This window comes from Condylostylus longicornis, unplaced genomic scaffold, assembly GCF_029603195.1.
Source record: "Condylostylus longicornis isolate FDR11 unplaced genomic scaffold, ASM2960319v2 ptg000137l, whole genome shotgun sequence".
NCBI lineage: Eukaryota > Metazoa > Arthropoda > Insecta > Diptera > Dolichopodidae > Condylostylus > Condylostylus longicornis.
The window spans coordinates 131,858-149,547 of NW_026578105.1; the positions used below are offsets into that span (position 1 = coordinate 131,858).

The window sequence follows — 17,690 nt, forward strand, 5'->3', positions numbered from 1 at the left end:
TGTATAATGTAAAGAACATTCAAGTGTAACATAGAAACTAATTTTATCAATCAATATGACTGTAAAAAAAAAAATCATTTGTTTTCTTTAATTTCTTATTTTATTTTATTTAATTTATTTTGTTATACAATTTGTTTTTATTTTTGATGATGGTCATCAGTTACATTTGATGATGATGATGATGATTTTTTTTTTCTTTAAAGAAAAAGTTTTCTGCATTTTCTGTCCATTTATATTTACATTTGTAATGGGTGATTTCTTAAGAGTTTAGTTTTTAATTTAAAAGAAAAATTTGCAAATTTTTCAATATTGCCGTGTATTTTGCTAAAAATATCATTATTTACTTATTCAATATATTTTTGCAATGTTGCAAATCAATACCATTTGGTCGATATAAGGAAAATATTTCACATTCTTCAAAGAAAACATTCAGTATCTAATGGGAAGCTTTAAAATCTGAAATTAATTTCTTATAGAAAACAATCTTACATAATGTTTATTAAATATAAAAATTTGGAATTGTTATGATTAGGAACAATCCGTACATTAAATGACATAAAGTCTACGTGTTAAATGACATGTTTAGGTAAGGTGATTTAACGCTTATAACGAATCACTGCCGACGAAATGTCAAATATAAATGTAAGACGAAAAAAAATCATCCTCTATGAGGTCAAAAATAAAAATCAAATTTATATTTATTTCAACTTTTCAAGATACACACTATGGGGAGTCATTGAACTCAATCAAAGAAAGTGTTATACTTATTTGTATTTATGAATTTGATATTATTCTAAAGAAAAATTTAAATTAGTGTTTCCACTTTCACTATACATTTTGTATTTAATTAAAATAATATACGAATTCTTAGAAATTGATATTGTATTAAAAAAAAAACACAAAAAAAAAAACTAAAAATAATTATTACTAAACAGATGTGTTGTTATGACCATTGGCTAGGTCCTCTTTTGTGTAATTGAGTAATTTTGTTTTTAAATTCGAGGAAATTGTTAAAAGAAAAACAAACCCTTTCTTTTTTTTTTGTATTTCAAGTACTTTTTCAATTAAAAGTTTAATTGAATTTTGGTTTCGTTTAAAGTGTATATTTTACAAGTTTTAAAATTGCTTTTAAAAAAATTTTTTTCACATTTCAAATATCTTTATAAATTTATAAGTGTTTTATATTTCTTGAAGGTTTTAGAAAATTGCGAATGTAGGAAATATATTTAAAAAAGTTCTTTGTTATGAAATAAATTACTTTTGACAGATTATTATAGAAATGTCTATAAAATAATTCAATTTATTCAAATGAACTAAAATTAAAGTTCTATAATAGACTAGAAATTCAATAATTATACAAGTTTTTCTTGTAAATTATTTTATGAACTTATTTGGTAATATAACAAGTATTTTAGATTTTATAGATAATAAATATAACAGAAAATATTTTCATATATATTATTAAGTTGTTATTTTTATTATTTAATTAATGTTTGATTAGTAAATTATATATAGATAAATAAATAAAATACCCAATATTTTTTGACTAAAATGTCTATAGACATGTACTACAACATAAAGTAGAAACTAGAAACAAATGTGAGTCACTTCACTTATTACAAAATAAAGGATTTTACGTCTTGCCTTAAACTATTCTGAAATCCATTTTTTGACATCTTTTACGGATAAAATTGATGATAACAGACGTCAAAAAGTGAAGTTTTATTTAAAATAATGTTTTAATCTTCAATATTAATACAAAAATTGAACACTTACTTCTATGATAATAAAATATCCGATAATGAATATTACAAAGACCTAAGCTGAACTAATTAAGTGAAAAAAAACCTACTTTGAAATAATTGAATTAATTAACATGTCAAATTCTTGTTTTTAAATCTCAAATTTGATTTTTGAAACTTATTGGGATTTTAATTCATTCATCAATTAAAAAAACACAAAAAGGAAAGCGGTAACACTTTTTTTTCTGTTTCTATCAAATGTAAACATAAATCTCAATAAAATGTGTCATATTGTATTTTATAGAATAGGCAAAATTTTAAGGGAATTTCAAGACGACATTTTAATCATTTTCATTCACAATAGAAAAAAAAAAACCTTGAATAATATTTTTTTTTTAAATTTTATTATTGATAAAATATAATTTCTTGCTAATTTGTAATCAAATAGTTAAAAAATAAAAAAAATTTTATTTTATTTATTTTTAAATATAGAAAATTTACTTTTTACTTAAACACCATATGTTTAAACCATATTGTATATAAATATTAAACGAATTTCGTAAGTAGGTGTGAATTCTTTTATGATTTTGTAATCGTAATTTTCGTTTTTTTGTTGTAATAATTTTAAGTATCTATTCATCATTTAATTTTTGGAATTATTTTCTGAACTGTGCTGCTGTCATTGTTTTGAAATATTGAATAAAATTATTATAAATAATATAATTAAACAAAATAAAAAAATTATTACGGAAATTATTAATTTTAGTCTAATTTGAATGAAAATACAAATTAGAGAAAGAAAATTTTGTTATACATAAAATAAATTCATTGTTTGATTGAAAGTAAATTGCTGCGCACATATGTTTGCCTATTTTAAGTTGGGAATAATACAATTTATAACAAATAACTGGTCTCTCTAAAAACAAAAACAAAAAATTGTACCATATATGATTAAATTTAATTAATTATTATTTAAAATTTAAATAACTTAATAAATAATTAATATTAATATACATTTATTTTATTTTCCGTTTAATATTTTTAATAATATTAATATTTTTTTCAATTTATTCTTTTTTTTTATTGTCCAGAATGCCCACATGTCTGTGATAGAATCGCTTATGATTTTGTATGCAAAAGAAATTTCATCGGGGGATCGAATACCAAATGCGATACGAAGGTAGATAATATACATATGCATACATAAAATTAAAGTTGAAAAATGCAAAAAATAATAATAATAATTATAAAAATAACCTATATTTGAGTATTTCCTTTGATTTTTTTCATTTTATTTACTTTTTTTTTTTTGTCTTTTGTACCTCATTAATTTTTGTTATTAATAAAAATACTTACATATAAACATATATAATTTTTTTTTCTCTCTCCCTCTCTTCCTCTTTTTCTTTTTTTATTTACACATAGAATTTGTGGGCATAATGTATCAATAGCTGGTCAAACATATGAACAATGCCTTTTATCGTGGGTGTCACATGCTTGTTCGGCTTTAAAGAAAAGAATTGATCAAGAAATTGAAAATGGTGCAACAGATGAAAATGTAAGTAGAATTTAATATTGTAATTTTTTTTTTTAATCTTTTAAGTCTGTGTGTTTGTGTGTGTTATTATAATATTGATTTCTTTGCACCATATTTTTATGGAAATTTTGTTTTTTCTTTTCTGTGTATTTAATATACACAAAACTAATATATAATTGAACTTTATTAAAAGAATTTTTTTGTTTGGATTAAACAGGGTGTTCGATATCAGTCACCAGAAGTTCCACCAGTACGAGATTTTCAAGATTTATGTGATGGTGTTTGTTTAGCTCTACTTATATCATATTATTGTCCCAAAGTTGTTCCTTGGACTAGTGTTAGAATAAATTATTTGCCAGCAGTAGAGGTAAAAATTATAATAATATAATTTTTTGAACATAAAAATAATAATTCTGTAGTTGACAAAGTGATAACTGTCTAATTCAATAATTTAATGGTTATTTATTACAAGATCAAACTTATTATTCTAATAAATAATTTGAAAATCAGCTTTATTTTAATTTTGGCTACTGTGCCATAATTAATACCGAAGTTGTTATACGTATAAAAGTATAAAAATCTCTAATTTTTTTTTAAATTAAATTGAAAATCAGCTTTGATAAAGTGCGTATGTAGCGCACGAAATATATTAGCGAAAAATAAAAGTATTTTATTCCGAATAAAAGGAAGTTTTCTTTTCACACCAATTAAAAAAAAAATTAAATTGAAAGCTCGAATTTAATTTGTTCTTAATGAGTTTTTTTAACTACAGAATTATTCACAATGGTATTTTTTGTTTAAATACATAAATGTTTTTACATACTTTTAGGATTCAATTCACAATGTTTTGTTAGTTAGTAATTTCTCCCAAAAACATTTGCCATATTCAGTGTTCCATATGACTCCAGAAGATATTACATATATGAGAGGGTAATACTACTATTTTAAATTAAATAAATAAGATCGAAATAATAATCTTTTTATATATATTTTTTTTTAAATTTTTTTTAGTTCAATGAAACAAAATTTAGTAGTACTTTTAGCCGATTTATTCAATTTATTCGAAATACATCCAGCAAAATGTGTTTGTTATCCAGGAATGGAATCACAAGGTAATTTAAATATTCTTTGTTGTTTTGTAAAAATTATTTAGAATAATAACCATTTTTGTTTTACATCATATAATTCAATTTAATTTTAAAAATAATTTAATAATTTCTTTCATTTTAATTATTAAATGTTTTTTTTTTTTAAATATTGTTTTATAAAGTCAATATTTTCATTATCATTTTTTTTCATATTTAATTTTTTTTTTATTAATTTTAATAGATATTCTATTTTAGTCACTTATTTATTTATAATTTTATTATTTATTTCACATTTTTCTTTTGTATAAATTCTCTATATCTTTGTAAAAGATAATTGGTTGGATGATGCTTTTTTGGAATATGTTTGTTTTGTATTTGAATAATTGAGTTGCTTTACATATATTTTACCTATCATATATCCACTAAGTTTGATATTTATTTTTTTTTTTTTAATTTCATTTGAGTACATTATGTTATTTATTTGATTTTAAAATTATATTTATTTAGTATTTTTGGTTTTATTGTAGAAAAATAAAATAAAGAAAAAATAAAAAAACGCAAACAAACATGTTCAAAATTTGCATTCCTCTCAACGAACTATTTTATTTCTTTCTTTTTTTTTTGTTTGAGTCTCGTATTTGTTGTTTTTTTTATCAAAAATATTTAAGTTATAGAAATTATTGAAAATCGGAAAATCAAAAATGTCATTATTTAATTTGATTTATAAAATTAGTTTTATTTCAACATGAAAACATCAAGTGTAATTAAAATATTTAATTTAATTTTCTATTCAGTTTCATTCTCTTAATATTTTTTGAAATTAAAAAGGAACTGGACTTATTTTGTAGAATGGAAAAAGAATATTATGTTTCTCCGAATATTTCGGTACTCGAATATCACGATACTCGAATATTACGATACTCTGATGTTACAATACTCGCATGTTACAATACTCGAAAATTAAGTAATCCAAATCGAAAAATTACCGTAACAATTCCAGTTAATAATAATTCGATTGCAAATTTCAATAGGACCTTCAAATTTAATTATATTAATAACAGCGTTCTTACAACGTTCTACTTTGTACAACACAAATGTGCTACAACAGAGAAGAAATTGAAAAACTTTTTTATAGACCCGTTTGTGTTTACATTAAAATGATAATGTCGAATTTCTTACGATAAATATTGCTATAACTTAGTGATTTTATATTTTCACAGAATAAGACCCATTATCTTATTTATCCTATTTTAAAATGTTATAATATGCAATGATCCTCTCGATTATTTACTACTAATACTAGATCTTTTATATTGTGAGTTCAAAAGAAAAATGTAATTGTAAACGTTTCAATTAAGATAAATTTTAAATATTAAATAATTTTCTTAAACTAATAATGAACAAAAAATATATGAAACTAAATGTAAGAGAATTTTGAATTTTCTATTTTAATGTTTGACCTTTATTAGTAGCTGCTATAGGATTGCAAAATTTCAGATCCACATTATAAATTTCTTTTCTTAAAATTTCTTGAAAATGTCTTTGTATAGTACCTTAAATCTCCTTGTTTATATTATCATCTTTTATAATTAATTTAAAATATTTTTACGCTTTTTCTATTTGATATTGCTTAAATTTTAAATAATTGGCGTAAGTTTTATGAGAAAATATTAAGTGTAGCAATATTCATAATCGACTAAGTATTGGATGTTTTCATGTAAAAAATTTTTTTAAAATTTTCAAATCTTTATTATGCAAATTAAGTAATTAACAATAATATTTGTGAATAGCTATAAAAAAAAATCCTAAAATGTATACGTAATACATGTAAATATTTAAAATGATATTAATTATTTTGATTATACTGAATTATTTATTCTTATCATACTGGTTTTTCATTAATGAATTCATTTTCTACATAATATTATTCTCAATTTATTTGTCTGTTACATATACATTCATATATTTTAGAGATAATTAATAAAATAAATATTTTTTTTTTTTATTTGAAATTATTCATTACAAGTTTTAAAGAAATATAAAATTATTTCTATATACTTTGCCCATTTTATATATACTTATTTTAAAATTATTGAAAGCACAAGCATTTATTTCAAATTTATAGAATTTGATTTTGGCAAAAATTTCTCAAGTAAAAAACTTAAAAAATTGAATTTCAAATTAATTTGATCATTTTTTTTTTTATTTTTGCAAAATATTTATTATAGATTTTACTTACAAATGTTTTTTTTTGAATATTTCAATTGAAATTTGCACAAGCTTTATTAATAATTACATTAATTTGTAAAAATAAAAAATCAAAAAAGGGGAAAAACAAATTATTTCTTAATTAATTTAAAGTAATATTTTACGATTTTTATTGTTTATTTTTAATTAAAAAGGCAGTAGAAATGCAATATACGCCAATTTCACATAAATGACACAAATTTCTACACAAAATATAATAATCCAAATAGCTAATAATAAAAGTTGAGCTCAAATATTTTAAATATTCAATACAAAAGAAATGAAAATAGTTAATTAAGTTCGAGTTTTGTTATTTTAGAAAATTGTTTAGAAAATTGTCAAGAAATTGTTTTAATTCAAAAAATTTAAGTTAGTTCAAATAATATTTTTGTGTCTATAGATTCCAATTTACATTTTCCATAATTTCAATTAATTGTGAATCATTGCTGCCTCAAATTATCTTACATTTGAACATTTTTTATATTTTCTATAAAAGTTTTTTTTTTTTTTTTAAATTAATACAATTTATAATTGAATGAATTTAATGATGGTTTTAAGAATAACTTCTAATTTTTCTTAAGCTTGTTGCAATTTCCTTCAAATTTTTTTCCTTTAATTATTTTATTATTCATAATTGTTATTCAAAACTCGATTTATATAGTACGTTTCTTCTGATTTATATTGTTCCTATTCACTTCGTTTCCATTATGATTGCACTAAGTCATTGAATGTTTTTGTGTTTTATACGTCATTTTTAAATTTCTTATCCTTAAAAGAAAAAAAAAAACAAAAAAAAAATATATAACTTAATTTTTTTAACATAAAATTTTAATTTAAATAAAACAATTAATTAAAAAAAAAAAAAACAAAAACAATAGAAAAACAACTACAGCAAAAATTTCCCTAATATTCGAAATTCTATGCAGAATCCGATACCAGCAGTGTTAGTTCCAATGAATACGGAATTTCTTACAGAAGAGGTCTTACATGTCAACCGATAACACCAATACCAGATTTGAGAAGTGGTCTTGATTCGCCTACTTGTTCACCTTCTAATAGACCCCCATTTCAAGGTTTCTATTATTTTAAAACAAAGAAAAAAAATAAAAAAAATAATTTTGATAATTTTTTTTTTATGATAACAAAATTAGAAATTTTTTTGGAAATGTTTCAAAATTAAATTTGTTTTTTTATTGCTTTCCTTTTCAACAAATTGGAAAATCCTTGTGAAATTTTGAATATAAGCATTATTTTTTTTAAAGCATTTTTGAAAATCATTCGAAAGTGTTTCGTAGTTCATTTGTTTCTTTTTTTTTGTTATTTGTTTTGTATTGATGTTTGCGCTGTTGCATTTGTTTTTCGTTGTTATTAGTGTGTGCTTTCATATATATTTGTATTAATATTCATTTTTAAATTATAATGTTATACTATGCTTAAATGAATAATTGAATCTAGTATTTCGAAATTTGATTCATTTAATTATTCCTGAAATTAAACAATTGCAATATTTTTCAATTAAAGTCCGTACTTTATATATCAAATTATCAATCAAATCAAATGATCAAATTATGGTATTAATTAACTGTATATTGAAGATTTTTCTGAACTTGTCACAAATTTCCTTGGAAATTTAATAAATTTTATAAATTTTATTAAACCGTATTTGCTGTATATATAATATATTTTCTGTAAGCATAGTATAATTCAGTAAATTGTTGCCGAAATAAAATTAAAAAATATAAACTTATTTGTTGTATATAGAAGAAAATTAAAAATGTTTGTCATGAATATAATAAGACATGCCTGCGCTGTATTCGTGTAGCTTTGAATGTTGGACTGGTTCGTCATTTTTTTTTATCTGTTTTACTCATAGCCTGCTGATATGCGTTTTGAATTTGTGTCCATTACTTTTTTGTTTTTGTTTCTACTTCGCCTTTAAATAATTTTAGTGAAAAACTCTTGTAAATTTTTTTGATGATTATTTAAAAAATAATAAATTACAATATTTAAATTGGCATTAATAAACAATAATATACATAATATAATATTATTAACCATAATTAATTCACACTTTAGAAAAAAAAATAACAATTTTTTTTAGTTTCACTAACCTTATTGCATGTTCTAACTTTTTCTTTTATTCTTTATTATCTTTTTTAACACATATAATCACCATGATATTCAGAAATTTTAATATTACAAAATTTGAGAAAATTATGATAAGTATTTTCTAAATTTACACTAAGTATTTGTAAAATTTTATTAAGAAAATATTTTCAAAACAAAATTTTATCACCAACACATTTCTTAATTGGCACGCTTATTTAATGTTTACATGTTAGATGTAAGGAAAATTTCACAATGGTAAAAAATTAAGTTCTAGTGTAAAAAATATTTTTTAAAATATAGATTCTTTATTTTTATATATGATATGAAAAATTTGAAATTTCCTATTTTACATGAAAGCAAATGAAAAATCCTAGTACGAGTACGTGTTTTTATTTGTAAATTGATAAATCTAGTATTGCCGAGTCGGCATAATTTTTTAATTCTGTATTACCATCGTGAATTTCTTATATAAAGTTTTGACATTTAAATTTAAATTTTTAGGAGGAAAATTTTTTTAATGACATTTTTCGTTTGAACAGCTTTAAATTTAGATGCAAATCATATATTGTTTTTTTTTTCCGGAAAAACACACTTTCGATATTTTGAAGATAATATTCCAACTTTTTAAAGAAATATGTACTAGAAACTTGTATTGATTTTAAACAAATGGTATAAAAAATAAAATTAAGGTAGGCGATTTTGATCTAAATTTGGCAGTAGCCAAAATCAAAATAATTTCGTATATTATTCTATGAATTAATCAAATTTTGCAATTATATTAAAAATTCTGAATAAGTTTTTTTCTTCTCTTTTCTTCTATATTAAAACATTGTGTTACATTAAACTCAGTCAAACAAAGAAAAATTATAAATACCTTTTCCAAGAATTGTACATTTCATTTTTTAATTAGTGTTGCCGTTTAACTGCCCTACGAAGTGGCTTTGAATAATTTTATTAATAGAGTAACAATATTTTTGAAAAAAAAAAAATAAAAACTAATTAGAATTTGTTTTAAATAAGGCTTTGACTGAGCGTAAATGTATTTTATAATTTTAACCTGAACATTTTCAAAAAAAGGGAAAAAAAATTTGTATATAAACATATGAAAATGAAATTTCTATAAGGAAATGCAGGAAAATTTATCAAATATTACTTTTAAGTTCAGAAACAAAATATGAAAAAAAAAACACTGTTTATTTTTAGTTTTAATTTAAGTTTCTTTTATGCTTTTTTTTTCTTTTATTTCTCAACGTTTTTCCTCATAAAAATATTCCAAAAAAAAAAAATAAAATAAAAAACAAACAAACAAAAAAATTTGCATTGTACAAAATCAAATGAAACAGTTATACGTTCAACATCTGCGGTATCAATGCGCAGAATAACTCCACCTAAAGATTATCAACATTGTAGTGAAACAAATAATTATCCAACTCCAACTACGACACCTGTTGATGAAGGTAAGAAATGCTTCTTATTCTTTGTTTTTTTATTTTTCATCTTATTACTGCTAACCATTAAAAGAGTGAGGAATTTAAATGAAACGTGTTTGTTTAAGTCATAAATTAGATTTTTTTATTAATTTTAAATTAAGTTTTTTTTATTTAAATTGTTTTTTTTTTATATTGCAAGCTTTTTGCTAGTTTTTTTCCCTCTTTTTTTTTTGTTTTTTGTCTTATTCAATTGTACATAAATCATAATTTTTCAAAAATTTTTGTTTAAAATGAAAGAAAAAATTTTTTATTTTATTTTTCTCTATTTTCTTTTTTTTTTTTGAATTTATTTGAAAATTTTCATCACACTGTGTGTTCAGGCTTTGTAGTGCACAGAAGTAAAGGTATTCCAACATTGTCATCGGTGCAGGAACCGTTGGTTCCAGCACGATTACGGCAAGCTAAGGAGAAAAATAATATGGAATCTAAAGCAGATGAAAGAGGTTTGACAAAATTTTAATGATTTTTCTTTTATGTTTAAAAATTTTTTTTTATAAATTTTTTTATTTTTACTTATTGCTTTAATTTTCCAGTAATAAATATGCTTACTCTTATTTTAACAACCCCTATCAATTTAATTTTCCCTTCTAATAAAAAATAAAACTTAGTAAAATAATAAGTAAATAAGTATGTAATTTTAGTAAAAGAATAAATTTACAATTACATTTCGGAAGATTAAAGGTAAAATTAAGAAATTTAAATTCAAATTTTGCCTAAAGCGAAATTTTGACTTTTCTCCAGTCCTCTTTAATTTTTTTTTTTAATTTTTTTTTCTTCAATCGCTTAACACTTTATATAAAATAATGATATTCGCATATTAATTAACAGATGGCACTAAATATAACGTCATTTTCACATTTTTTTTTATACTATAAATATTGTAACTCACTTTCCCTTTTTTTTTCTATGAATATTGGCGGGTTAAATTTCATTTTTTAACTTTATTTTCCAAATCAATTTTGTATCACCGTTTTATTTTTTTCAAATAATTCTAAATAGGTGATAGTTTACCAGCTGGTCGTCCTAGTAATTGGGAACAACATAGAAGACCAAGTTTCGCAGGTAAGTGAATAATTCCCTTGTATTCAAGTACTTTTGATAAACCTTCACTGTTAGTGGGATTGATTGCCTTTTCTATTTAGAGGATCATGCATTTTATTATTACTTTTTATTTTATTTGGTTTTATAAAAATTTATAAATATATAAATATGTACATTCATTTTTGTTTAAATTTTATTTTTTAATATGTTGTATGTATAAAATATGCATAAACCAAATTTTTCTAAAAACTATATTTTATAGGCCGACGTTCAAGACGAAATTCTTCCAGTGAAGATTCACAATTAACAATTGAAAATTTTGGTGGTTCACAAGACCAATTAAATATGATTGATCGAAATATTGAACGTGAAAGAAAAACATCAGCAGCTAGTATTGGAGGTTATATTGAACCAGTATTACCGGCTAGATCATCATTAGCTGATGCTCGTGGTTCTTTACAAATTGGTTATGATACTGATTCAGGTTCTGAAAAACAAGATAGAGAAACAGAGAAGACTGCAATGAGACGTCAGACAAGGTAAAATTTTTTTTTTAATAAATATTATAGTAAAATTTTCTTTTATTTCAATAACATTAATTTATTATTTTAATTTTTAGTTTGGATAACGTTTCCCTTCGTAACATCATACATTCCAGTAGAAAAGACTTAACTGACGGCGAAATAATACAAAATCATTTAAAACAAAAGAGTGCCTATTCACAAGATGCTGATGCTGTACCAAAACGAAAAACATCATTTGCTAATTTACCAACAAATACAACAACATGGCAACAACAGTCAGTTTTATTTAACCAAAGTGATCATAATGGTACTGCAATAAAATAAAAAGATAAAAATAAATAGAAAAACAATGAATTAAAAAAATATATTTTTAGATTATGTTGACGAAACCTCAAAACCCTTAATAGATGCCTCTAAATTATCATCGATTCGATTAAAATTAGAAGAAAAACGTAGAAATATTGAACAAGAAAAAAGAAAAATGGAAATTGCAATGTCAAAACATCAAGAGAAAGTTGGCAAAGCAGCTTTTCTTCAGGCAATTAATAAAGTAAGTAAATATATTTTCAGATCAAAATTTTAAAAGCAAAAGGAAATCGTTTTTGTTTGTTAGTCACAAAAAATCTCACCCTGTCACCCACCCTCTTATTTTGGAAAAACAAATATTGAAAAAAAAATTGTATCTCCCAAATTATTTAGTAAATTGAATTTCTTAAATTATTTCATGTCACTGATTTGCATTCTACGTGTGTGTTTTTTTTTTTTAATTATAATTTTCTTTTTATTTGTATTTTAACTTTTTTATTCCAAATGTTTACTAAATGTTTATAATAATTCTTATTTTGTCAGTATATATATAAAAAAAAAGAAATAAGTTTTTTGATAATTTTAACGCACGGTTTTTTATATTAAATTTAAATAATTTAAACAAAATTTAATAAGTTTTTTAGTAGGAACGAAAAATCATAAATTTGTATTTGAGGATAGAAAAAAAATAATAATTGGTTTTTTAATATTTTTTTATTTAATTAAATTTGTAATTCTATGTCAATTAAAATTGTAATTTTTGCACAAAGGTCAAAAGGTTTTCTTTTATTTTGTTAAAATTGTAACTAAAAATTCTAAAATAACACATTTGATAAAATCGTTAATATTATTTTATTATTAGTTCAATTAAAATGAAAATTTTCTGGTATCCCTTCATCAATTACAATTAATTTTTTATTTAAAATTATTTTCCAATTTTATTCTGTTTATGTTTAAACAGAAATTATAAATGCAGAATATTTAAAAATGTTAAGTTTTAAGTTTAAACTTGCTTATGTTATTAATATTGTTTTATCATATAATCACTAAGAAAAAATTCATTTTATATGAACTATAAAAATATTATTAAAGAAAAGTAAAGTAATTAAATTTTGTTTAGAAAAGTATAGATTATTTATGTTGCAATATTATACATTTAAATCTTAATTATATATTTATTGAATATCTTTCTTGTATTGTTACACTGTCCTTATCAAAAACAAGGATATCAAATAGTATCGTTTTTTTATAAGAATTAAGTTTTCAGTTTGAATCCCGGAAATTAATTTTATAATATAAATATATATATATATTTTTAACGAGAATATCAACATAATTCCAAACTTATATAAAACTTTATTTAAATAATATTTATTGATTTTAAATAAATAAGAATAATTCTCTGTTATTATATTAGAAATTTTACTCTGTTATTATATTTTAAACGGAAAAAATTTATTTAAATCAATCAAATATAAATTGTTTTTGAAGATTGACACGATTGCCCATCTCCAAATCGATCGAAATTGATTACGATTTGTATTTTTGCTAGGATTACAATAATTTTAATGAATTGATTAATTTATTTTTAATTTAATTAATTTCATTTTCACTCTAAATATAAAAAAAGTTACAAAAATATTTCGATTCAATGTTAAAATGATTAATTCTGAATCTTGTATATTTGACAACAAAAAATCCGTAATGCAATCTTAAACGTTATATTTAAAAGTGGGCACTAAAATCAACGATAAACTAAATATTAGCAGATTAATTAATATTTCAAAATATAATTTACTTATTTAAAACTGGTTTGGTCTTCATTGATACGTAATTCCTTTTGCATTAAGAATGATAAAAGAAAAAAAAAAGAATTTATTATGCATATTTTTATTTTATTTAATTTTTTTTTCTTTTCTTTGTTGCTTAATGATTCGCTCATTCTGATTCATGTTCACTCAATCATAAAAAAAAAACTTTGGTTTTTATTTTATTTTTATTATTATTTTTCGAAAAAAAAAAAAAAGAAATTAACAGTGTATATGTATAAATATTCTTAGAATATCAATGTGTCCATCAACCAATATTATTCATAGTCTTCGGTAATATCTTTTTCATTTCTTTTAATTCTTTATATACAAAAAAACAAAACAAAAACCATAAAGATCTAATAGTATTGTGTTTAGTAATTATAATTATGCTCAAAACATTAATGCATTAATAATTCTTATTACATATTTACATATATACATATTTATAAACATAAAAATACATTTTTAATATCATAATTATATATAAAACAAATTTAGTAACATTTCAAATTAATATAGAAACAAGAAAATGAAAAAAAATATATATACATAATATAGAAAACTTAAAACAATAATTCACAATATTTATTGTTAATTAATTATTATTATATATAAAACCTTAAAATAATAACAGAAAACTACTATCACATATGAATTCCATAAACATTTGGAGCACTTAAAACTGGAAGAAATTATGGTAATGTATAAAAAAACTAAGCTCTCCAACCAAATGAAACTAAAAACTGTAATAATGGCTACACGCAAACTTATTTTTTTTTCTTATGTTTTATTAATTTTTTCTTTTCAAGTAAAGTTTTATTTTTTTTTTTTTGTGTAATCCACTCAAAATTCGTTCTTTATTGCAAGAAAAAAAAAAAATTGGTTATTGCTATATAGTCAAAGAGAGTAGTTTTAGGCGGCTTTTACTAGGAAAAAAAAAATTATTATATAAAATTTAATTTAATAATAATTTAATAATAATTAATTTTTATATTAAATTTTTAATTTTTATGTAATTTAGTTAAAGTAGAATAAATAAAATTTTGTTTAAGGTTCTTAAATTTTAAATTCAGTAATTTGAAAATTTTAATTCATAATAAATTTAAATTGTTCAAATAATATAGTGTGTTAAAATTAAATAAAATTAATAAAATTTTTATTATTAAAAATTTAGTTTTTCTAATGGAGTGAAAAAAGAAATATTTAAATTTTGTTATTAAAAACTAATTTGTTATTGTAATTATTGTACAATAATTACGATCAATATAATTGAATTGAAATTAAAATTTTGTAATTACAAATATAAAATTCATTATAAAAAATCTATGATTGTTAAATATTCTGCTTTAACTACATTTTATGAACAAGAATTTAATTAAACACCAATTATACTTATACAATTTAAAAAAATTCCAAAAAAAATTTTTTATTTTTTAATTATATTATTTTTTGATATTAAGACAATTTATTTAGTGTATGTAATACGGATATTATAGTGCATGAATTCTATTTAAATTAATTTGAGTTTTTTATTTTACCCAAAAAAAAAAAATTGGAACATAATATAAATGAAAAAGGAATTATTTGTATAAAAGTTTTAAATCTACACGTTTTTATTTTTCAAAAAATCTTTATGTAGTTTCAAAGAATATTTTAGTTAAATTCGAAATTGTATTTATAGAAAAATTGATATTTTAATGAAAATGTATACAGTATTGAGATGAAAAAGTACAATATATTTTTTTTTTATAATATTTTTAATTTTATAATTAAATTGTGAGATAAAAGCAAAAAAAAAAAAAAAGACAAAGAAACAAAACAATATCTGTAATTTAATTTTATAGGGGAAGGCTCAAACTCATTCAGATGTTGAAAATAAAGATCATCATTCTATGGATGAAACAAGTTCTAGTACAAGTGCTGATGGCAATGAAACAAGTAGTAGTATGCCAAGTAAATCTAATGCATCTACCCAGGTATCCATGAAAATGAAAGAAAACATAAAAAAAAAAAACAAAAAAAAAAAGCCCAATTAGAATTTTTTTAATAATTTAATATTTCTCTTTAAACGCTAAAATAATTTAAAAGCTCATGAGTTTTTCTTCTTGGAAATTTTTTTTTTTTCTCAATGTTCGCTCTACTTTTTTTTTTTTATCAAACGAAATTAAATTTTTTCCAAATTGAATAAATATAATTGTTTTTTTTTTTTGCAAATGCTGGAAATTTTATGCTTATGTAATAAAATTAAATCTGATTATTTAATTTCTAAAAAAGAAAACCCTTCCCCATTTTCCAAACATGTACGTTTTGTAATAAATCCCAATAATAATAAGTGTATGTCATTTATATGTAATTTTGAAAAAAAAAAATTAAGTTGAGAACTAAATTTCTAATTGGTTTCCTGTTTATTTATTCCTATAATTCATGTCTCAATTTAAAATTTTCAAAAATCACATTTGTTGTATTTTTTTTTATTATTTTTGTAGATATTCTTTTATTTCCAACTCCCTAAAGTAGTGATTTTTTAGTAGTTTTCTTGTTGCAGAAATTTTTTTTTTTTTGGAATGAACTAACAAATATAAAATTGGTGATGGTTACTAATTAATTTTTGTTGTAAATATTTTTAATGAGTCGAATAATAACTATTATAAACTATATAGGCTTTTTTTTTTTTTTATTTACCTAACATTATTTAAATTTATGTGTATACTCTTTTATTTATAACCCTATCTGTGGCATGTCATTTCAGCTATAGTTTAAAAAAGCTTTTCTATTGAAAAAAAAAAAACAAAAAACAGAATTGAAAAAAAAATGATTAGAATTTTATGAAAAATGAATATTTTATTTATGAAATTATAAAATATGCAAATAATTTATTCTTTTTATAAATTTAATTTAGGATGATTGGGAACCCCAGACTGAGTATCAAAAAAGAACACCAGATTTAGAAACAACAGATATAGATAAATATCAGGTAAAAGTGTCGTTATTTTATCTTATTAAATTAATTAATAAAATAAATTGTATTTCAATGTTAAAAAAAAAAATTTAATTTATTAATTAAAATTAATTGTGAAAAAAAAAAATTAAAATGATTTTCTTGTAGCAGAGTATAGCAATGATGAATTCGAATTTACAAGATCTTCAACAAGATATTCATAGGTTAGTGACACAACAAAGTCAGTTACAAGCACAACAATTACAAACTCAACAGCAAATGTTACAAGCCCAACAAATATCATCGATGATGCAACAGGTACATTAATATAAATTAGAAATTTTTTTTTTTTTTTAAATAAAAAAATTCAATTTGTTAGTTGTCTTGTTTTGGTTTCATTTTGTTTTATCATAATTATGTATATAATATACTATATTTATTATATATATATATGTGGCTATTTCCATTTTATGTTTTTGTATATAATTTTTTTTTTTCAAGTATTAAAGATCTGATCAGAATACTTACATGAATTATTTAAAAATTGTTTAATTGTAATTAATTTATTATTTATGTAAATTTAAATATTATTTGTAAATTACATTCCAAAATTGTACACCAATATATTTAATGGTTTTTTGTTGTATTTGAATACAGTCAACTAAAAAAATATTAACATACCAACATATTATGTGAAATATGTTTACGTACCAATATTATGTTTATATTGATATAATAAATATTATGTAAATTAGGTTAATTACCTTAAGCTCATATCATTATCTAAAAATAATACTATGAAAAATGGGAAAATATTTGAAATTATTAGTAATTCATATAACACAATGATATTGATT

At 20.9% G+C, this 17,690-nt stretch overlaps 1 protein-coding gene across 30 annotated transcripts in view; it reads left to right on the forward strand.

The window, feature by feature from the left end:
- Nucleotides 1-17,690, forward strand: part of LOC129615621 (patronin) — a 105,159-nt gene that overhangs the window by 68,391 nt on the left and 19,078 nt on the right. For 20 of the 30 annotated variants that reach the window (XM_055530908.1, XM_055530903.1, XM_055530906.1 and 17 more), the window contains exons 3-18: nt 2,834-2,922; nt 3,168-3,300; nt 3,497-3,646; nt 4,109-4,209; nt 4,291-4,391; nt 7,541-7,687; nt 10,067-10,180; nt 10,534-10,656; nt 11,213-11,275; nt 11,517-11,793; nt 11,874-12,085; nt 12,153-12,328; nt 14,530-14,592; nt 15,740-15,871; nt 16,795-16,869; nt 17,002-17,151. In XM_055530908.1, the coding sequence (XP_055386883.1) occupies nt 2,834-2,922; nt 3,168-3,300; nt 3,497-3,646; nt 4,109-4,209; nt 4,291-4,391; nt 7,541-7,687; nt 10,067-10,180; nt 10,534-10,656; nt 11,213-11,275; nt 11,517-11,793; nt 11,874-12,085; nt 12,153-12,328; nt 14,530-14,592; nt 15,740-15,871; nt 16,795-16,869; nt 17,002-17,151 (2,106 nt within the window). The remainder of the gene's footprint in view (nt 1-2,833; nt 2,923-3,167; nt 3,301-3,496; nt 3,647-4,108; nt 4,210-4,290; nt 4,392-7,540; nt 7,688-10,066; nt 10,181-10,533; nt 10,657-11,212; nt 11,276-11,516; nt 11,794-11,873; nt 12,086-12,152; nt 12,329-14,529; nt 14,593-15,739; nt 15,872-16,794; nt 16,870-17,001; nt 17,152-17,690) is intronic. The other 10 variants (XM_055530910.1, XM_055530934.1, XM_055530928.1 and 7 more) reach the window with 8 other exon arrangements.